General features: G+C 40.1%; 2 protein-coding genes across 4 annotated transcripts in view; both read left to right on the forward strand.

Annotated features, from left to right (window-relative positions):
- Positions 1-3,288, forward strand: part of ddr2l (discoidin domain receptor family, member 2, like) — a 33,382-nt gene extending 30,094 nt beyond the window's left edge. For 2 of the 3 annotated variants that reach the window (XM_038703769.1, XM_038703767.1), the window contains exon 19: positions 227-361. In XM_038703769.1, coding sequence (XP_038559697.1) covers positions 227-361 — 135 coding nt within the window. Of the gene's footprint in view, positions 1-226 lie in introns of all 3 variants that reach the window. The other variant, XM_038703768.1, reaches the window with a different exon arrangement.
- A 13,718-nt stretch (positions 3,289-17,006) lies between these two features.
- LOC119891852 (protein-lysine 6-oxidase) overlaps positions 17,007-20,661 on the forward strand; it is a 28,012-nt gene continuing 24,357 nt past the window's right edge. Inside the window, exon 1 of the mRNA XM_038703770.1 lies at positions 17,007-17,625. Within this exon, the coding sequence (XP_038559698.1) occupies positions 17,088-17,625 (538 nt within the window). The 5' untranslated portion in view covers positions 17,007-17,087. The remainder of the gene's footprint in view (positions 17,626-20,661) is intronic.

A 20,661-nucleotide genomic window follows, 5' to 3' on the forward strand; every position in this document is an offset into this window, starting at 1 on the left:
TTACTGTAGCAGCAGCTCAAACGCCTTGGTTGGGAAATGCCCATTCTCATTCTACTTTCACCTTTTCTAGATTTCTAAAAGGTCCATCTGTTTTCATTAGATAATGCTCAGTATTACACGGTGCTTTTTGTGATTTTCTTTCTCAAAAAGACTTACTTAAAGTTCTTAGGCCTGACACTTTTCTTAACCATCTGATCTCTTTAACACCCCTACATTTCCCATCTAGATCTTCCTCTACGGCCCTCCGCTCTGCCCACCTTCTCTCTTCGAGCTGATGATGCGTTGCTGGAGTCGCGACATATCCGACCGACCCACCTTCGAGGGACTCTACCAAGCCCTGAGGCCCCATGTCAACCAGTGAGCTGAGGCTCACTGGGATGTACCACTGAGGCTTTCTTAGGCGGCGGATTTGTCCCTCTCTGGACTCCTGTAAGATGACAGACTGACAAGAGAAGACAAGAAGACTGGAACTGCGTTACACGAGTAAGTCACTGTCGGAGGGAATGAAGAAACTGGCAAAGCTGTGGTCAGAAGTTGTGGTAACAGCAGCACTCTGTTCTGAGAGATGGAGACGGAAGAGGAAAAGGGTGGTCACCTCAGAGGAGAAACTGTCTGGGGTCCAAACCTTTCAGTTGTTAGTGAACAAAGATTTCTAAGTTTTTCAAATGTTTCTATCATTGCAGATTTCATCCATCTCTTTAAAGTCCCTTTGCTGAAAACATCTAATCGGACCTTTCAATATATTTTCTTTTCATGTTGTTATGGTGCCAAAGGTGCCGTAAACATTATTTTCTTCCTCCCTTTGGCTTTTAATTATGCCAAAAACTGGATAGACTCTTCAGTCTTGGTAGTTTCTCTGGTTCATGTGTTTTTTTGTATTATTGTTGTAAAGCACTGTCTGTGTCTCTCAGTTATTCATGTTCATATATTATCCCACACTGGAGCTAGGACTGGGGTGAAATTGTAGTGTTTGTTTTATTTTTAGATTTTTATTCTATTTTATTTTTCTTGTTTTACAGTATTTCACTTTTGTTGGTCTTTTTTGTGGATATGAATGTTGTTCAGCTGAGGTTCACATCACTGTGCGAAGAGGCTGTGTTGAAACCTGTGTGGTTCACAGACTGAAAATCAGTCAGTGGGTAACTAATTGTGGGTAATTAAGGAAATAATGGAGGGAACCAAATAAGAAAAAAGCGTTGGTCCTTTTTTTGGCAATTGCCAAAGAGATATAAAGAGTGTAAGTGATAAAACATTTAAAGTGCCTTACATACGTAGCATGAGTAATGGAAATTTAACATGGGTAGGCTACTGCTAGCAGGAAGAGTAATCATCTAAGTATCTAATGCAAATATCTAATGTCAAGGTATCACTTTACCTGTGTTTGTGTTTGTGCTGGGGCCTATAAAATGTATGTGAATTGTGTCTATGTGGCAGGCCGTAGACCTGTAGGTGTATATTTGTTGTCTCCATTAGCCCTTTTCTGCCTTGTTGGAGTTAGTTGACATTTTGGTCTGTAGTTTCGTCACTGGAATAAGAAAACAGTGAAACAAATGACAACCTGTTCAAATTAAAATTAAACTATTTACCAAAGAGAAATTGAGCCTAAAACTAGGAAATAGATTTTTGCTAATAACCCATCGTGCTGTTAACTGACTAAAACGCTAGCAAGATAATATGTTGTTGTTATACTAGGTTCAGCTTATAGTTCTAAAGAAAGACACTGTAGATTCGGATGTGTAGATGATAGTTAGCTAACTGACAAAATAAATAGCTTGCTAGCTTTCTGTTAGATGAAGTACAGCTTAAGGAAAAGCTATATGGAAGCTAACTTCCTTCTTTACTTGCTGTCTAACTAACTAGCAAACTACTTAACAAAAAAATCTATCTTACGTTTAAATCAGGTTTGGCTTCATTCAAATAACTGTGGCGATGTTGCTTAGCTTTTTGCACAGCTAACTGCATAATCACCTAATTTGTCTTGTTTTTGCCTAGTTTGACAGTGTTATGACTAATCTAGGTCTGGTATGATTTTAAAGACACAGCTGCCAATCAGATGGCATCCAGGTAAAATTTCAGCAAGTGGAGACAAGATACAACATCTACATTTTGGGCCATACGTAGGAGAACTACTGTGCAATGCACATTACAAAGCCACATGTGGCACTCTAAGCTGACAGCCAACGAGCCACTAGAGAATGAGGATGAGCATAAACACCTTGGAGAGATGGCGCCATCAGACAAATCCCACCTCTCACTACATTAACAAGCCAATCCCTGCAGGCAATCCTAATGCCCTCAAAAAAATCTACAAAATATTGATTCCTATATGCTAGGGATGATGATGTCGACGGTGATGATGTGAAGTTTTCCATACATGTACTGAATCATTTAAAAAAAGTAAAGGTGATTGGTTTATGTATGTTCTTACCGTCGGATCTCTAAAGGGCTGGTCACAAACGGCAAACCAGGTGGAGTAATTTGAATCGCCCTTAGAACAAATTAATCAAAATGCAAAATGGGGCAAGTACAAATCAACATCACCTTCACAGGAAAGAGGGGAGAAGACCAAATATGTTTAGTTTGAATGCATCTTTCAGTGTTTTTGTTGTTACAGTAGTGTTTTGTTATCTGTACTGTATCTTAACACTTGTTGTGTTTACTTGTTTATGTGTTTCTGTGGTAGAAAATGGGTTTTGTGAATGAGTGTTTGACATTCCTTTGAGCACTGGGAGCTAGTTGGGATTAAAGTGGTTAACGAGAGTTGCTCTGATGTGCCGAACGTTGTGATCAAATGAGGGAGGGAGGATTTTTTTTTTTTTACGAAAAAAAAGGAAAAAGATAGAAAGTAAGGAAACCACTAAACTCAATCTCCCAGAGTCCTTTGCTACAGTGAGCCTGTGTATTTTGTTCTGGTTCCATTAGAGAGAGAGATTAGTCTTTTAGTTTGATAATGTACAGTATAGTGATCTATATTATCTCAGTGTGTGAATGCAGATTAGGTGTGATAATTGTTATTGATAATTGATCATCTATCAATTTATAGTAGCTATTTCTCTGATTATTTGTATTCTGGGAAGGTGTTGGGTTTTGTTTTGTTTTTTTCCAACAGGAATTCAGTTTTGAATATTTCTAACAGAGATGTCCTGTTTCAGACATGTATTGTACATAGGCTAGTAGCTGTGTATATTAATATATTGGGAGGAACTTTGTTCTGTCATCCCAAGTATTTTTCACTCTGTACCCTCCCAGTTTGGTTTTCTTATAATAAACAGTAAAATTTGTCAAAAAGGAGAGTAGATATTGTGTCTTAAGCTCATGTCAAGCAAATTAATGAATATATACTGTTCTGTGAAACTATACTGCTGCCAAGTAAGAATGCTTTCAAAAATAGTGTTTGTTTATATTTACCTACCATCCCATCAGATGTATTTAAACAGTTACACCAAACAGGTGCTGATGATCACCAATTCAGTATGTAATATGAAACAGCTGTGTAGGAGTAATACAGCTGGGTGTGGAACAGCCAAACTCAGCTAACACGGTGAGGCTGCTGAAGTCATACACCACTGCAAGACTGAGCAACAAGACACCAGTTAGACAGCATCAGCAAGGTCTCTCCCAAGCAGAAATTTCAAGGCAGACGGGGGTTTCCAGATGTGCTGTCCAAGCTCGTTAGAAGAAGCACAAAGAAATGGGCAACAGTGAGGATCATAGACGCAGCAGTCGGATAAAGAAACTTACTGCAGCAGGTGGAAGACACGTCATGCTTACTTCCCTTTGCTGTCGAAAGATGTCCAGCAGCGCCTTCAGCTCAGAGTTGCAGAAAACAGTGGGACCCTGGTACACCCATCTACAGTGTGGTCACAAGTGGCCTTCATGGAGGACTTGCGGCCAAAAAGCCATACCTCTGACATGGAAACAAGGCCACACAACTTAACTATGCATGAAAACACAGGAACTGGGGTGCAGGAAAAAGGCAGCATGAGCTCTGGACTGAATCACAGGTGTGAAAAGTCACAGGTATGACTAATGTCCTTTGTGTTTAGTAGTGTGATAGATTATTTGTAGATCACTAAGGAGTTGGAAGAAATACTGGTAAGAAATGCTGTTTGATTGAACTGTTTCATAATGTGACCTTTCTGTATCTGTTTAAGCTGTTTTAATTATTGCAACTACATTTCAGTCTAGTTGACAGAATCACTGCAAAGTGCACAATGGAGCGATGTTCGTGTGCTAGACATCAGCAGGGGGCAGCAGAGAGACAGAGACCTATTTCCAAACCCTTAATCTTTCAGAGAACTTCCACCCTACAGCACACTTTAGCATTGCAGTGGATAAGACACATGCCCTTGGTGTTAGAGACGCGGGTTCGAATCCACTGTGAGACACCAATGTGTCCCTGAGCAAGACACTGAACAAAACCCTTAGTTGCTCCAGAGGCCTGTGACCTCTGACATATATAGCAGCTGTAAATTGCTTTGGATGAAAGCGTCAGCTAAATGAATTAATGTTCAGTGTGCTTTATTGGCATTAGTCACTGACAAATTGGTTTCATTTAATCAATGTTGCCAAAGCAGTTCCAAAATCAATGTTTACACTGGAAGAAGACATAACAAGATTAATCCAATCAAAACAGCAGTTATCCCCCCCAACCGGTTGAGGGAGATTGTTCCACTGAGTTTAGGTTCTGCTTGAGTGTTCTTCCTGCTAAAAGGGAGTTTTTCCTTGCCCCTGTGGCCAAGTGCTTGCTCATGTTGGGAACTGTTGTGTAAAAAATATGTCTAGACCTGCTCTACATGACAAGTGCAATGACATAATTTCTGTAAAAAAAATGTAATTCTATTTAATTCAATTATTTCTGAGTTCATCTCTATGAGTGACCCTTTCACATTAAACACTGATTTGATTCTTTGTTAAAAAGCTTCAGAAAGTATAATCACCTCAAATCAAACTCTCTTACACATCTATACCTCAGTTCTGCAAACGAAATTCAGATAGCCTATGTAGGCTTTGTTAAGCCACATTGGATACACAGCCTGCCTGATATAAGCACAAATCTTGTGCATCTTAGGTTGTCACAAATTGGCTCAGGGAACGTGACAAAGAGGGAGTCCAAACAAGAGATTTCCTCAAAACAAGTATAATTAATTTCTTAAAGTGAACACAAAATAACAATGAGGTGTGGAAATCGGCAGTATCAACAATGAAAGCAAAGCATGGATTTTATGGCCCAGGGGCCCACGTGAGCTCAATCTGCTTACAACCCTCCAAAGTCAGCCAAGTGCCCGCTAAGGTTCGCCAGCACGACCTCCAAGACAGTGGGAGGAGTTTCACAACTTTAACATGAAAATACTATCAATCTCATCAAAGCACCAATGTCGATCTCCAAAAGAATTTACTGACTGTTATGTTGAAGCCTGACTTGCTTGGTTTGGTGACAGGGTCAACTCTCTCTTTTGAAAAGAACGTATCAGTTACTGTATGAATTAGATAATGATGGTAAGGTGTTACAAAACGATAGCAGGACAGAGCTTCTCTTCACCTTTGTAACAACCACACTCGCTGTAATTGACCTTGGCGGAAGCAAAGCTAAATTTGACAGGCCAAGAAACCAAAAGCAAAGGTTTGTCTGCAGACGTGGGCTCAGTGACCACAGCTTTCAGGAGAGTGGATCAGGGCCAAAAGGCAAGTCACAGGGAGAAAAACAATGGTCCAGGTTTCATTTCATTTTGTAAGTATAAAGTGTTTTAATGTTGCCAAAGACCTCTGCAGCTTCAGTTATGCAGAATAAATGACTCTTGGTTGGTTGGATAGAGAGGAAAAAAAAAAAAGCCACACAGTGTTTTGGACAGCAGCAAATAATTTCTAGACGTGTAAAGGTTTACACAACACTGGGCGAGGTGACAACAGCTTTCATAAGTGTTTTTTCAGTGGTGTGATGGTAGAGGAGGCCAAACCCAACCTGGCTGTAATTGTTGGTGCTGCTCTGCTCGCTGTTGTCCTCCTGAATGTGTGAGGAGGTTTGGTCAAGATGAGGATTATTTTTATCTCTTTGGTGTGATCTCTGTCACGTCCACAAATGCATTCTGTGGAACAGAGGACAGCTAAAGTTATAAAGCTTAGCTGGTCATTTATGGCCATACCTGACTTCTTTTTTATTAAAGTCCATTAAAGACACAAAGCAAATACAATTCATTTGAGTGCATTGAGGGACAGATTTTTGTAAGTTCAGAAATAGTTTTCAGAGCCTGAGAGACCAGAATAACTATATGAATAGGAAGACCTGATGACAGCATTTTGATATAGTGCGAATTTTTGGTTTTGATGAAACTCAATATTTTGGCCAAAAAGCCTCCAAGTTTTCACTGTCCACTCAAAGTTAAGTTCTTTCTCAGACATTTTGAGCTATCTTGATAAATATCTGCATATTTTTTTCTGACTGTTGTGTACCTGGAAAAGCCAACTACCAACTATGCTATGTTGAACTGCATATTTAACACTGTTTTAATGTTGTAATTTTAACATTTCTTTCATTTTGATATAAAAATTTAGTTAATGTTAAAGTCATCAACATTTTTATTGGATTAAAAACTCCACAATTCAATCAAATTTAATTAATAGATCTTGCTGTACCTTAGCCTGCCTCTATGATCTAGTTATGAATGAAGAAAAAGCAACACCACAATATTTAATCTGTAACAAAATAACACATACAGATAGAGGGAGGAATTATTAGACCAGTGTACCTAGTGACCTAGTGTCTTGGTCCATAGATAAAGGTTTTGGGTTGGTAACTTGGGACACATGGCAACATTCGTGCAAAAAGACTATTGTTCTTGGCTGCTGGTAAATGTAGTTTGTACCATTTTAAGACTCAGTTTTAATTCTTATTTTGCCAAAAAGGGTTAGGGTTGATTATGATGGTCATGTTATAACTAAACAATTATTTATTAAAATATAATGGAAAAGTAATGAGAACAGAGAAACTAAATCTGACTGTATGGAGTTCCTTAAGTGATAAAGCATAGAGGATTTTTTTTATTCAAAAGCTTATTGTTTTATTTGGATAATGACAAGATTATACTTCGATGTTAACCCTTTTCTTTAGTTGAAGTCCTATGATGTGTCATGGCCTAACATAATGTAGTTGTTTAGTTTCCTGTCAGATTAGGTTTACGGTCTTCATTTTACTTGTGTAAACTGATAATTACTGTAAAACTGATAATTTCAGTAAATTTACTGTCAAAATAACATCATACAGCCATTAATGTCTAAACTGCTGGCAACAAAAGTGAGGACACCCCTAAGTGAAAATGTTTAAACTGGTCCCAATTCGCCATTTTCCCTCCTCGGTGTCATGTGACTCGGTGTTACAAGGTCTCAGGTGTAAATGGGAAGCAGGCGTGTTAAATTTGGTGTTATCTCTCTCACACTCCCTCATACTGGTCACTGGAAGTTCAACATGGTACCTCATGGCAAAGAGCTCTCTGAGGACCTAAAAAAAAAAGATTTGTCGCTCTATGTAAAGATAGCCTAAGTTATAAGAAGATTACCAAGACCCTGAAACTGAGCTGTAGCACGGTGGCCAGACCATACAACGTCATGTCCAGAGGTTGTCTTTGGGAAATACTTATGAGTGCTGCCAGCATTGCTGCAGAGGTTGAAGGGGGGGTGTCAGCCTGTCAGTGCTCAGACCATGTCGCACACTGCATCAAATTGGCTTGCATGGCTGTCGTCACAGAAGGAATGGCCTCTGCATTGGGTGGCTGAGTGTAATGGCAGGTAAACTTAGGTGCGGACCCAAATGCAGACAATGGTGAGGAGGATGTAGTTCAAACTAGGGATTTATTAAGGCAAACAAAGCTGGCTTACGTGGGCGCAAAAGGCAAGAGTCCAAACAAAGCAAAACAGGCAAAGTCAAAAATCCAAGCAGACAGTGAGGTAATCCAAAACACAGAGCACATAATCACACTCAACATCAGAACAAGAAAACATTTAAACACCAGGTAACGAGCAGGGTGGGTCCAAGACCAGGTGGATGACATGAGGTAATCAGACAGAACAGACACAGGCAAGCAGGTGAAACCAATCGAGGGGAAAATGCAGACAAGTGCACACACCATGACCCCGTTTCAGAAAGCAGGCTTTTCAAACACTGAGCTTATCCCTGAGCTTGAAGTTAATTGAGGTGGGAAACTCTGAGTTTTTGGTTTCAGAACAGCTGATCAGAATTAATAATAATAATCTTTATTTGTAGAGCACTTTTCAAAAACAAGTTACAAAGTGCTTTAACAAGTGTAAAGACAATAATACCCAAAAGACAATAATACAAAAACAATACAAGATAAAAGTATGAAAATATTGAAAAGACTAAAATACACGTGTAAGATAAATATAAAATTAGTTCAATCAACTCTGAGTATGTTGAGCCTGATGCAAGCACATGCGTGGGGATGAAAAAAAAGCCATCATCAATGGAGCTCTGATATTACGATTCACTATGGCAATGGGAAAATAAAGGCAGAGCCTCCATTTTAATTGGGTGGAGTTAGAAATATGAATGTGTGCCAACACGGACCATGATTGGCTCTAAAATGCAGGAGTGGAGGAAGGATCAATACGCTAACATTAGTACTTTTTATACAGCGTTGCTCTTTCATCATTTACCAGACTCATATTTCCCTAATAAATGATAAAGTGCTTGAATTCTCCTACAGCCCATTACATTCATTTTAAATAGGAAGGCTATATTTAATAAGCTGTAACCTGACACGACTAAATGCCAGTGGCAATCGACTACCTATGAAAATAGGAACCTGTGATTTTACAGTCACAGTCACACCCAGCAGGTTAGCCTATTAATTTAGTTGAAAATGTGTCTATGGATTCAAATTGACTGTAAAGTTTTAGACCTCACTTAAAACTACATTTAAGCCTATTTGCTTCAGCTGCACCATAGGAATGTTGCGACTACAATATGAAAGATTAATGTTCATTGATTAGTTTTCTAGGTTACAGATTAGTTTAAACAGTGATTACTGCAGTAATGTAGATTACAGTAGGCCTAAGTCTTTTCAGTGCAACTGCCAGTGTTAATGATGTACATTGATTTTATTCTGTGCTGAGGATAAATCCACAATGTGCAGAGATATGTCCTTAGATCGATGACAGACTGATCATTAAGTGGTCATGTTCAAGATCATGTTTGGATGAAAAACTAATAGCCTATCCACCCGGAATTTTAAAGTATTTAAAGATGTAAATGTGTTCAGATATGTGGTTTGATATTGACAGCATAAATAAGGAAATGAAACGGTGTGTCAGACAGCAGCCTCAGGCACTGCAGGAGGGTAGGAGTCAGAGAGAAACTGATGTTTTTTTAACTTATCCTGTGAACCTAACTTCCTCCCAAGGAGGTTAGGTTCACAGCATCAGTTGCCGGAGTTACTGATCTAGAGTTGATCTGATCTCGCTCTCTGAAACAGAAAACCCAGAGTTTCCCTCATCTCAGGCTTAACATACTCAGAATTTTTAATAAACCCACTTTCTGAAACGGGGCCCAGTAGTAAAGACATGAACTAAGGCACAGAACTAAAACGCAGAAGTTGGACTACCCACCAAGACACTGAACTAAGACCGGGAATGAGACAAGAAATGAGACAGTACTGGTAAAAGTAAACTAAGCTGAACATACCAAATGAACATAAGAACAAACAAGGCTAAACAGTGGAAACACAAGACACAAAACCAAAATCCCACCAGCCTCTTTAAAGATGATCAGAAAGCCCGCAAACAGTTTGCTGAAGACAAGCAGACCAAAGACATGGATTACTGGAACCATGTCCTGTGGTCTGATGAGACCACATTTTGTATTAGGATTCAGCAATGAAAAATCAGGTGAAATATTATTAGTTTGTGTAAGTGGTATTTTTTACTTTTACATGCTGCAGAGAGCAGTCGATTCAAGACAGTTTTTGGAGTGTCTCATGCCTTAATAAAAAAAAGGTATAAAATAGGTATTTTTGAATGAGCAATAAACCAGTAGATTGGATTTTGTCAATGCAAACAGGTTTGTATATGTTTTGATTTCTCTCCATTGGTTTAAATGTGTTAAACGTTACATGAAAGACAACTTTAACAACAACTTCAGGATAATACAGGATATTAGTGTGTCTGTCCCTTGCAATCAGTGTTTCTGTCCGTTGCAGCCAGGGTCCTCCACCCCTTATTTAGGATAAGGTAGAAACACACCCTGAATCTTGACAATTAATCATAACATTAGATCAGGAATTGGGAATCAGCAACAAGAATGTCTGATCACATTTAAACAAATCAGGTGATGGGTAAGGATGTCTCTAACATTAAAGCAAAAAGAAACAAGAAACAATATAGTAAATACCTCATCTCGTTATTTGATTGGACAGAAAAAAGCACCAAAAACAAACACCAACTACAAAAGTTAAAAGCCCACAGCCCCGCTTCCACAGTTTAATTGACAGGTGGTGTCTTGAAAGTACAGTGAAACAGCATAAAAATATGAGCCTCTTCTCTCTGATGTTTAATAGAAGGTATGTGGATTTTTCCTGTAGCTAGACCTTGGGGTCTGATGTCAGGGGTCAGCTGGCTGACGTGGAATCAGGTTCTTTTGTGGCTTGCATGTTTTTATTGAGCCTGGTTTCTATTACCCTCTGTTAGAGCTGCTTTACAGGCAGATCAGCAGGAATGAGCTGTTCTCACTGAATGACTGACAGATGAATGGATGGGGTGACCCATTAAAAGGTTTTAAACAAATAAGTGATACAGAGGAAGTGTTATGCTACAAGGGCCGCAGTCTCAACTCAAACCACAGACTTTCCACAGATGTACATTCTTTGCTCAGGGTTTCTTTATGCATAAATGCTTTGGGACTAACTACAACTAACTAACTGGCTGAAAAAATACCTGACAGACTGATTTACTGACTGTTTGACCACAATGTTTGTTGTTTCACCCCTCTATTCCTTAATAATGGGTAAATTATTGTTTCCATAGTTGTTAAAATCCCTTGCACACCCATAGAGGTATTTTCACTCACTTGTTCTGGCAAATTACACCTCTAGTCAGATTGAAGGTGGATGGAGCTATGATGATAATTATGTGTTGTCACCCGACTCCATGTACTAAGGATGCTAAAACTTTTATTTGTCCCGCTCTAACCGATTCAGTGAGATGTCACTCTGTACACTGAGAACACACAGTCCTGAGAAGTCTAATTAGTCAAAATATTTAGAATCACCTGTGTGGCTGTACCATAAGTGTACCATAAATGACCTCCAATAGACAGTTGAGGATAAGCACTTAACATCCTGGAAAAGCAAAAGCAACCACTGCATCCACCCAAATGACTATCCTCTATATACCTATTAACAACCCAGATACTGTAGCTAGAGCAAACACAACAAACATTGTAGCAAACCACTTGACAAACAACTTGCCACATACAAAACACCACCAATACCTTAGCAGCTGGCTAGCATCCATATGTTAGTCACTTTGCAACTGCCTACGACCATCTCAAATCTCATAACATTTTGCAACACATTAGCTACCCCTTTATAAATGTAAAATGGTAGCTGAAGTGAATGCAACAAACTAGCAACACGAGATCTCTGGGGCATCCACAAAGCTGCAAACACAACTAATTCAATTGTAAATTCTGTTTTGAGTCATATGAGATGATGGACATCAGTATGATACAGATGGACAGAGCTAGCCTAGCTTAACAAAAAAGACTGGAAGCAGGGAAACCAATCTAGTTCCAACACAGAAAATCTACACCTACCAACTTCCAAGCTGTGTAATTTACATGTTGTATCTTGTTTTCTATCTTGCTTGTGGGGTCTGCTGTGTCATATTCAAAGACCAGTCTTCAAATTTAAAATTCAAGGATGGAATTGCAGCTCGCTGTCTAACTTGTAAATAAGATTGCTTTTAACCTGTTTAACCGTGCACTGTAGTTTAACAGATGGTAGGATTTAAATCCAGTCACGTGCCTCACGTGTCTGATTTGTTGAATGCAGATGTGACGTTCACCACCATCACTGCACCAAGTCTTTAACACGTTTTTATAGGCCAGGCTGAGGAGGATTTTTTTTCTCAAAAAGCACATACATTCACTTAGATTGTGGCTCACATCATCTCTCAAACTCATACATAGTTTACTGTATAGTTTGGGATTTTGTGGCCTTACAAATCTCTTCTTTCTTCCATTGTCTTCTACACACAGCTGCTGAAGGTGATGATGTTGGTGGTGATGTTGGCAGTTGTATTGTGTCTGGTGTTTCCATGGCCCTTTATGTGTCCTGTGTGCAGGAGGCCCCTCCAGGCGGCCAGCCCTCATTATAAAGCAGTTTAAACCGCTCAGATCAAGCCGACACCTAATTCTCATTGCTCCTTGTATTCCTGTAAGGGAAGTGCAGAGTGCTGCGATTAAGTCAGTCTGCCTTTGATCTTTACAGAAATGTCATAAAAAAGAAGCTCTTGTTCAGCTTGATCACTTTTTCCTTTAACATGAAGGTTCAACTACGTACACGTGTTGCTGCTGCAAACTAGTTAGCTGAGAGCTGCTGCATGGCTACCTATTTCTCCTGCTACACAGACACCAGGTGTAACCTTGTTGAGTTCACGTTAAAGGATTAAGCAGTATATTTACATTTCTTGTAATGTCATCTTTATTTTCCATTGCTTTTATAAACGCAGTCTTAAAGAGCAGGCGATTTTGAATCATATTTAAAACTTCTAGCTAAGGATAAGCATAAATACAATCAGATTGTTATTCACATCTGCAGTAACAACTACCCATCACGCCAATCGGAGACCACTGAAATTAGGGTTGAGTTAGTGTGTACATAATGCAAAGACAATGTCCGACTCTGTAGTTTTCTCTGGGCCTCTGCCAAATCTGAACTGTGATGACATGTTAAGCCGCATGTCATCATTCCAAAGATAAAGATACTTAGCACACTAATAGTTGGTCAATTTTGATTGCACAAACTTAATACAGATAACAATCAGAAATAAGTATCAGAAATCACACTGACTACCAGTCTTTTTTCCTCAAGCTCAATACAAACAATGACAGATGAGCAGATGAAATTACAGTCATCACAGTGGATATAACAGCTAATGGTAAGCAGATACTCTGGCTCTTCCTTCCGGGGACAGCTGCCTCATTACAGAACTGTGGAAACAAACTATGCCAAAGTATGTGTCCTGTCCATTAACCAACAGGACAACAAAGACAACAAATGGTAAACAACATGCTCAGGGGTTAAATAAGGCACACAGTGCGCTGTTTTCTAGACATCTCAGTGTGGTCCAACTTATTATGTATTTAATCCCATTTTGATGATGTTTACAATATTTTTCTTCGCCCTATACTTCTAAATAAATAGTCAGATCTGCATCCTGGACACTTGAGGTGTAATTAGATTTTTAAACTCTTAACAACACTAATAGTCTACAGAGTGTGAGCCTGGACTTGGACATGGTGCTTTGAGCTAAACACTAACATGAGCATGCCAACATCCTCACAATGACAATGCTGCTGATTAAGCAGGTTTGCCATGTCCACCATTTAGTTTAGCATCTTAGCATGCTGATATAGTTTAGCATGTTAGCATGCTAATATTTGCCAATTAGCACTAAACTCAAAGTACAGCCTCTAAGTAAAAGCCTATGGAAACTATCACCTTATTTTGGTGGAGAGGTATCCTTATGAAACTGAGGGCTGTGTTGTCTGGATCCTGGTGCCCCTGTCTCCCATGGAAAAGTGGACTCGGGAGAGGGGCCAGACTAAGGGCCAATCCCATTTCACCCCTTGCCCATACCCCTTGTTTTCAAGTGTACCCCATGGCCCTTAAAACAGAGTTACAAGTGCCAAGAGGTTGAATTAATCCCCTATGAAATGGAACAACCCTTCAGGAACCGGATAAGTCATCAGTAGTTGACGATGGCTCTGACGTTACATTTACATTACATTTACTCATTTGGCAGACGCTAACAAAAAGTGCAATCAAAACAAAAGAGTGCTATCAATACAAGATCATTGTAGGGGATAGAATAAGAAGAGCACAGGAAGTGATGTTAGTGGTTAGGAGTTGTTATAAGAAGAAGTGTTCTCGGAAGAGATGAGTTTTCAAGAGCTTCTTGAAGTTAGAGAGGGACGCCCCTGCTCTGATGGCGTGTGGTAGCTCGTTCCACCATCGTGGTGTCACAGATGAGAATAGCCGGGACTGGGATTGCTTTGTGTGAATTGATGGCAGAGCCAGGCGGCGTTTGTTGGAGGAGCGTAGCGGCCGAGAAGGAACGTAAGTTTGTATTATGGAATTTTGGTTGATTGGTGCAGACCGATTGTAGCAGTGGTAAGAGAAGCCGTGCGAGCGGTGATGAACTCTATTCTACTCTGGAGTTGCCGAGGGTATGTGTGTGTGCATAAGCACCAAACAGTAGTTCGGAGTATTCTGCCTTCTTGGATACTATGAATGGAGTCCTGCATGGGGCTCCAGTGGGGGACTCCATAGTTCTGCTGGGAGACTTCAACGTGCACGTGGGCAATGATGGAGATAAATGTAGAGGCATGTTTGGAAGGAACGGCTTCCCTTATCTAAACCCAAGCGGTTGTTTGTTGTTAGACTTCTGTGCTAGTCATGGATAATCTATAACAAAAACCATGTTCAAATGTAAGGATGCTCATAAGTGTACGTGGCACCAGAGCTCCCTAGGCTGAAGGTCAATGATCGATTTTGTGATCATGTCTTCTGATTTGAGGCCATATATGGAGGGCGGAGCTGTCAACGGATTACCATCTGGTGGTAAGTTGGGACAGGAGGTGGGAGAAGACTCTGGACAGACCTGGTAAGCCCAAAGGTAATGCGGGTGAAATAGGGGAACATTTCAAAGAGGCCCCTGTCTGAGAGATCTTCACCTCACACCTCCGGCAGAGCTTTTCTGGCTTCCCCGTGGAGGTTGGTGGCATTGAACCTGAGTGTGCAAAGCTTCCATTGGTGATGCTGTGGCAGGGAGGTGTTCCAGAAGGGAGCTGGCCTCCGCCAGGGCTGTGCTTTGTCACCAATCCTATTTGTGATATTTATGGATAGGATTTCAAGGCATAGTTGGGGTGGGGAGGGGTTGCGGTTCAGTGGGGTGGGGATCTCATTGCTGCATTTTTGCAGATGATGTGGTCCTGATGGCATCATCAGTCTTTGACTTCAGCGCTGGATTGGTTCAAGAGAGAGGGTGAGAAGGCAAGTCATCCATGAGGAACTCGGAATAGAGCCGCTGCTCCTTTGCATCAAAAGGAGCCAGTTGAGGTGGTTCTGGGTTTTGGTAAGGATGCCCATCTCCCAAGGGAGATGTTCCAGGCACGTCCAGCTGGGAGGAGGACTCGAGGAAGACCCAGGACTAAGTGGAGAGAATATATGTCCAGACTGACTTTGGAGTGCCTCGGTATCTCTATCTTTATTAAAGGTGTGAGTGTGAGTGTGAGTGTGTGGCATGCAGCATGTGGGTGGCAGGTTGTGTCTTTACAGTGTTCTAAGAAGAGGAAACTTCTCAGTCGGTACGTGCTTCAGTTTCAGCTTTTTAAAAGCATCCTGAGTGCTCAGTGGGGGAGAGGGGCGTCATTTCTCCAATAAAACCAAAGCATCTTGAATGGATTGTACAGTACGTCTGAACAAGGTTTCATGTACAGTAGCTACAGATGCCTACATGTTCACAGCTTTTGATACTTTTAATACCATAAACCTGACAGATACCATTTGACTAGTGTTGAACGGTAAAAAAAACCTTAAAGCAAATAGAAAATGGAACAGTGAACCAGTTAAACCTCTTGTAACCATGAGAGGCCTTTTTATCGTGTTGACCCTCTAGATATAATTCAGTAAACAGTTCAGTTCTCAGTGTAAAATTAGAGAGCAACTCTGACCACAGTGATAATTAGACTGAGACAGTTGTGAGGCCAATCACTCTAATTGTACCTCATCCTGTGGAGAAATGAGTCAGAACTTAGATTTCAAAAAGAAAAAAAAAATGCTTTAGATGCAGTCTTTTGTATTACAGCCTCTACAGCGTCTAACTCGTTCTATAATTTCATTCTATCCACTTAACCATTGGTTTTAGTTGTTTTGCAAGAAGATCAGTCTACAGAGATGTGAAGCTTTCCGCAGATAGATAATCCATCCACAATTAACATTTATAGAGTTTATTTTCAGTTAATGTTAATTTATCATTCTGCATTTGGAAACATCCATATTTTGGTACATTTAAGGAGACTGATATCTGGATTTAAGACATGCCAAACATCAACCTTTTCAAATCATGGTCAATCAGAAGACTTCTTTCAGTCGCCTCTTACTGTCAGTTTGTGCAAAGTGCAACTTTCACAGAGCTGGTGTTCCTAAGCTGCTGCTGCCATTTGGGTTTGGCTGGAATATAAACTGTAATTGTGTGAGGCCTGAAAAATACAAAATAAAAGCCTCAGCAAAAAAACGTCAGTTTCAACTCACAGGATGTGTGAAACCACTGGCCCAGTCTTGCATAATGCAAAAGAGCAGGTCCCTCCTTCAAATGCTGCTTTTGCCTTCTTCTAAAGTCAAGACTAAACACTTATTATCACAACATATTTTAAAACACACTTTTATTCCTAAGCTTTTATCCAAGGAAAGGATTTCTATTTCTGTGGATCAGTGTTGATGTCTATTGTGCACAGAGGCAGTTTACATGCACCAGAGAGACAAATATAGGCCCCAAGCTGACAGAAATGGCAACTTATTGGAGATCTTTCTGGTTTTCATTTAGTAGCTGAGTTGTTGACCCTGATTAAAAGGGTGAAGGTAACACCAAATGAGAGTCAAAGGCCACATCCAAAATGCTGCAGCTTACAAAACCGTCAACTCCTCCCCCCTCTCTCTCACAACAGCAGCGGTACAGCTGCTGAGCTCAAACACTTTTTAGAAACTCTTTAGATCAGCAGCTGTGTGTGGGGGCAGAAGGAAACAGTTTCTTTTTGAAGATTATTAATAACATAATATAATCATTTATTTCGAATAATGAAGGAACTCTCCCTCGACACCTTGCTGCTGTCTTTTGCACATTTATGGCTCCTCTGTTTTCTGGACGGGGCGCGCGCTCAGGAGGCTGCAGGTAATGACGATGCGCTCCAGCGGAGGTTGACATGGCAACATAACGGGCAGGTTTTTAGCATCCTGAGTCACGGCGCTCAGTACCGGCCGTCCGGCAGGAGGCAAACCGTGTTGCCTCGCCGCAATAACCCTGTGATTGTTGTCAGCAGTGGTAACGACACGGTCCCTGCCGTGTCCCGGGGCTCCCCACGGGTCCCCGCCACCAGTAGTGCTGCGCAATTGCGCGCATTGATACGTCAGCAGCAACGGTCGCCGCAGCCGCCGCCCGGCAGCGAGGGAGACTCTGCCACGGTCAGACGGGAGGATATGATGGTCGGAGATGATCCGTACGACCCATACAAAGCTTCTAACTATTATCCCTATTATAACTACTATAACTCCTACTATAGACCCAGACCCAGGACTCAGCCCCGACACGGATACGGCACCAGCTACCACCAGAACGGTACGAAACAAAGTTTTACTCTCTTATGTCGCATCGCTTCTTTTCAGTTTCATCTCATCCTCAGAAAGAAAAGAAAACTTGCCTAATGTGACCCCATAGGTCTGACCTTCATCAGGCAATGTGCAATGACCGAAATCAGTTTTATTATAAGCTAATGTTATTTTCTCTACTAAGTCATTTTTATAATATAAATTTTAAAAAGATATTGTTTTTTATTTCTGTTCAACAAAGGTGTTCAAACTGCATATAAAGATTATACTGCGTTAAGCTGTAAAAGGTCATGAAAGTGTTGTGCATAAATGGCTGTTTTCATAGGCTAATTATTCAAGTAAAGTCATTAAATGCAGGCATCATTTCATATCGATTTTAATGATACACAAATAATTTGTTGGACTTACTTAATCCAGTTATGACAACAATTTCCACCTAACTGTAGTTAGTTAATAATAATAGTTTTATTAAGATGCCCATAACTGACTTATGTGCAACCAACATAAATGTTTTAGGCAATTCCAACATTATCTGGTCATCTTGGATTTAATTAATAGGTTAGTGTCCATAAATTCAACAAAATGCTGTTTCTTTGGCTTTACTTAACTGTGATGATTAATGCCAACATAAAGATATTTCATTATACTGACTTAACTCACTTATGTAAATCTAACTTAACTGTTGGACATCCATTACTCAACTGCATTTAGTAATACCAACTAAACTATACTTTATTCAATGCTAGTCATTTTAAATGGACTTACTAAACCTGATTATGTCAACAATTTCCACACAGTGTAGTTGAGTAAATACAAATCAAACTACTTTGGTTCAATGAAAAAGTTCATTTATTACCAATAAAAAACATTACACTGTAGCACCACCAACCTGGTCAGCTGCCTGAGTTCAAAATAACGGATACCAATAAAGACTGATTTGTATCACCATATCAATCAACATTTTCCATCCTCTTCACAATGTTTTACAATGTTCACAAAAGAGGAAATAAATAGAAAATGGGTCTTAATTCACTCTTACCTAAGATTGCTACCTCTGAGGCTGGTGATTTTCTATGTTCTTCATGTTGTCAACAAATTCTATCAAAAAAATCCAACAACAATGGGATTCTATGGCACAAGGGAGCCTTTGAGAAGTGGTCGCCAGCCAGTTCCAATTTGTACTTTAGTTTTGTTGCGTAGCTGAAGTCCAATGAGTCCATGAGGCCACATAAAACACGAGTGTATTTGCAGTTTTACCTAGGTCATGAAGCCTTTCCACACCTCCGATTATGGATTTGAAAAAGGCTGTCCAAAACGTTCCATTAGAGCAGTGTCATGCCCCCCTTTAGAAAATTTAAAAAGTCCCCAACTCCTGCAAAAGTGGATTTCATTTTTATCAATCATTAACAGCCCAGTTGATGGAAATAAAAAAAAGATTCAGGTTAGCAAAATAGCCTTGTTTGCTTCATAGCACTGTTTATGCCACCACACAAATCATATTTATGCAACTTTAGGTCTGCTCAACATCCATGCACCTGCCGCAGTGGCACTGTGCCCCGCCAGGGGGTCCCTTCCCCAGTTTGAGAACCACTGCAATAGAGAAAATAAACAGCACCATTCATAAATTATACCTTCAAACTGCAGTCCATAAACTTCTGTTGCTGTTCGCAAGCATGGCTGTTATCTTTCTGTAGCATGGCATGTCTTATATTTCTTATTGTCAACAAATCTCATGTAGGATCCAAACCAACAATCACCTGATGTACTAACCATCAGGGGTGGAAGAAAAGTTGATTCTTAGAAGTATCGCGATATGGACATGGAAGATTCTGAATTTATTCCCAAATGATTCAAAAATGTCAAAAGTGTTAATTGATACCATAATGTTCACAGAACACATAAGGTGGAACTCTCTGAAGTGTGGAAGTGCAGCACCCGGACAGCCTGAGGTGTGCACATTGCAGATCTGCGATCTTTGTTACTGGTCTCAGACCAGTAGAGTAAATTAGGGATGTAAAATTGTCCTTTTAAGCAAAATACACTCGCTCTAACTGAGGTCCGACACTTTCATGGATGCGCTCCATTGACTCTAAAAAGAGTTGTTTTCTAGCTTTTTTTTGGCTGTATTTTTCCAAGATCTGGTCAAACGCTGTTCCTGGGGCACTTGTAATAGTTACAGTCGTTACCCAGAGAAGTTAAAAGGAGAAGTACAATTTATTCTCTTTCCAAAACCTAAAATAAATACAGAAATATGTCGGCTGTGGATTGTTCCTAATGTGATATTAGTGAGCTAACGCTGGCTGACATCCTACTGAATGTAATGTAGTAAAGTCCTACTGTTCTGCTTTTAAATTATTGTAATAATGAATAGAGGCCTACCAGCTGTACAAGAACAGTGTTGATCCTTAATATCGTTGTCTTTTGTCTCAATCGTCGGGGGATGCAGTGGTTCACTTGCACTGTGTGATCGGTAGGTTTTAGCTTCTATTTTACATTTTTTTTCACGTCCGTTTGAGTCAGTTTGACAGCCTGAATACAACCTTCAAATCTATAATGCAACTGCAAAACTGTCTGCTTCTTTAGACAATATTTCTCCGGGGAGTGCAGTAATAGACAGTGGCAGTGCCGACAGTTTGTCGGACTTAGCAACAGTAACTAAGGGGGCGGGGCTTGGCAAAGGGTCAATTGAGGAGACGTTTCTTTTGGATTTTAATGTTCAAATTAAATACTTAGTAATTATCCAGAAATCACATAGGAAAAAAAAGATGTATCAAGATGCTTTGAGAATCGTTTTGTAATCGCATCGCAGCCCTCTGAACCATAATCAAATCGTGAGGTGTTTAGAGATTCCCACCCCTAATAACTGTGTATTGTGTGTGTGTGTGCCCAAAAAATTAATGAATCATCCGCTGCACTGGGTGACATGTTCATTGCAAAGAGTTTGGTCACATTAGTTTGCTTAAAAACAGCTCCAAATAGTACACACAGCGATCAAATTATCAGTCTCCGAAGAGTAAAATACTTACAAAGGACTCCCTTATGAGAT

This window comes from Micropterus salmoides, unplaced genomic scaffold (genome assembly GCF_014851395.1).
Source record: "Micropterus salmoides isolate LMB-PRFRI ecotype aquatic unplaced genomic scaffold, ASM1485139v1 Ms_hic_scaffold_7, whole genome shotgun sequence".
Taxonomy (NCBI): Eukaryota; Metazoa; Chordata; class Actinopteri; order Centrarchiformes; family Centrarchidae; genus Micropterus; species Micropterus salmoides.